Consider the following 2,500-nt stretch of genomic DNA (forward strand, 5'->3'; position numbering starts at 1 on the left):
AAACAATCATGATAACTACAATTTGCTGATCCAAACAAAAAGCTTGATAACATCAATTTAATTTCTTGTTTGTTTTATAAACGCTTGTTCGTTCAGTCCAACGTCCGAAGCTGAATGACTTGTTCACCACCTAAGACCAACCGAGCAAACTTACTGACACGCCACCTACTGGACATTCCATCCATCAGAGTCCGAGACACCGACACGGACTCATTCTCACGGTTCCCGGCAATCAATATTCATTGCCTAAGGATATAGTTGTCGACTTGCCATGTATTGCATTTAGATATTCTTCTTCGGTAGCTAAATTTAAACTACTACTGATATACTGAAGTTATCATTACATTATACGAAAAAGTAATTTTTCTCTATGATAGTATTGTTACGGATATGGCTTATAACTCAAAAACTATGAGGAAATTCTAACTAAATTTTCTGTGAATATAGACTAAGGGTTTTTGAGTCCGTATATGAAACTTCAGGGAAAAGGTTGATGTTCCGATTTTTCCTTTAAAAGATTAAATTTAAGGATAACAATAAAACAACAATAAGTAATGTAAACTATTGGTTCTACTTTGATAGGTTGTTCGGGGCTGCATAGCGCAAGACGAGCGGTTCACTCTCATTGGAACCGTCGCCATGGTTCTCTACACGACTCCAGGAATCCTGGTTGGCTATGGCCTGCACCACCTAGGTCAAGCCTTTACCAGGATTACGGCAAGCATCCTTATAACATTAGGATTCATATTCCTTTCACTCACTAGTAAAGGTTTGTACGAGTATAAATTTCCTTATTGTTCAATAGTGGTATTAACATGAAGAAGTCTTGCAGTGATTAAAAAAATAGTAATTTGTTCCAAAAATTTCCCTTTACAAGAATTTATAGTATCTGCATATATCATATATTTATCTGCCTTTTGAATAAATAAATAAATGAATATATATATATATATATATATATATATATATATATATATATATACATATATATATATATACATACAGTAAATATATCTATATATATACATACAGTAAATATATATATATATATATATATATATATATATATATATATATATATATATATATATATATATATATATATATATATATATATATGCATATATATATATATATATATATATATATATATATATATATATATATATATATAAAATTATCATCCGTTGTTACTACAGAACAAAGACCTCAGACATGTCCTTCCACTTAAGTTTGCTAATGGTCTTTCTTGCCAATCCACACACTTCAATTCATCATCTTTTCTTAATCTCTTTTGTAATCTCTAGGGACCCATTCTGTTATTCTGAATGTCTATCTATTATCTGTCCTTCTCTTTATATGTCCACCAAAGGGCCATTTCTTTTTCGTAAATCTTATTAGAATATCCTCTACTTTAGTTTGCTCTTGTATCCATGTTACTCTTTATCCGTTTCTAAGTGTTATTCCCATTACTATTCTTTCCAGAGTTGTAACTAGCTTACATTCTAAGACTTAAGTAAGGTTCCAAGTTTCTGATGCATAAGTTTAATATGGTAGGACCTTCTCATTAAATACGTTTTTTTTTATAAGAAGTGGCATGTTACATTTCATATTTTTGTTTTTTCAAGAGCTTTCCATATATATATATATATATATATATATATATATATATATATATATATATATATATATATATATATATAGTGTATATACTGTATACATACATATATATACTGTATATATACATATATATATATATATATATATATATATATATATATATATATATATATGCATGTTATGCGTGTATATATATATATATATATATATATATATATATATATATATATATATATATATATATATATGTATATGTATCCATATATATATACATATGTATGTATATATATATACAGTATATATAGATAGATAGATATAAAATTTATACATATATATATATATATATATATATATATATATATATATATATATATATATATATATAAATATATATATATATATCCCTTTCTTGGCGAGGATACAGGTGAAAGGCTTTGCGCATCGCCATGATCAGCTAAGCTGTACTAGTCAGAGCCACCCATGCTGGGTCGGTTTGCTGTTAGCGATCAGACCAAAATCTCCCACTAACATCAATCCGTATTGGCAAAAGTGGTGATGAAAACGGGCCAAAACAGACATGAATAACACAACCTCGCCTTTGCTCCCAGTATCAGTGGAACAACTGCCCAAGGTGGCGGGCAGTTACATTGCACTGCCAGGGGTGCTAAAAATCTCTGGACTAGAACAGGCTTCCTTTGGAAACAGAACCTTGCAACATAAAACGCCACGACCCTGTCTATGAGAGATCTTGCTGTGTTACTAGAAGAACTTAAAAAAATATATTGGTATAATATAGGATTGAGTTAAATTAGAACTGGGAAATCTTATACAGAGTTAAAAGAGGGCCATATACTTTGCTGCTTTAGAGGAAAAGACAGGA

At 29.5% G+C, this 2,500-nt stretch overlaps 1 protein-coding gene across 3 annotated transcripts in view; it reads left to right on the forward strand.

The window, feature by feature from the left end:
- Positions 1–2,500, forward strand: part of LOC137649756 (equilibrative nucleobase transporter 1-like) — a 72,604-nt gene that overhangs the window by 51,765 nt on the left and 18,339 nt on the right. For all 3 annotated transcript variants that reach the window (XM_068382701.1, XM_068382703.1, XM_068382702.1), the window contains exon 3: positions 583–769. In XM_068382701.1, coding sequence (XP_068238802.1) covers positions 583–769 — 187 coding nt within the window. The remainder of the gene's footprint in view (positions 1–582; positions 770–2,500) is intronic.

The sequence above is a fragment of the Palaemon carinicauda genome, chromosome 11 (assembly GCF_036898095.1).
Source record: "Palaemon carinicauda isolate YSFRI2023 chromosome 11, ASM3689809v2, whole genome shotgun sequence".
NCBI lineage: Eukaryota > Metazoa > Arthropoda > Malacostraca > Decapoda > Palaemonidae > Palaemon > Palaemon carinicauda.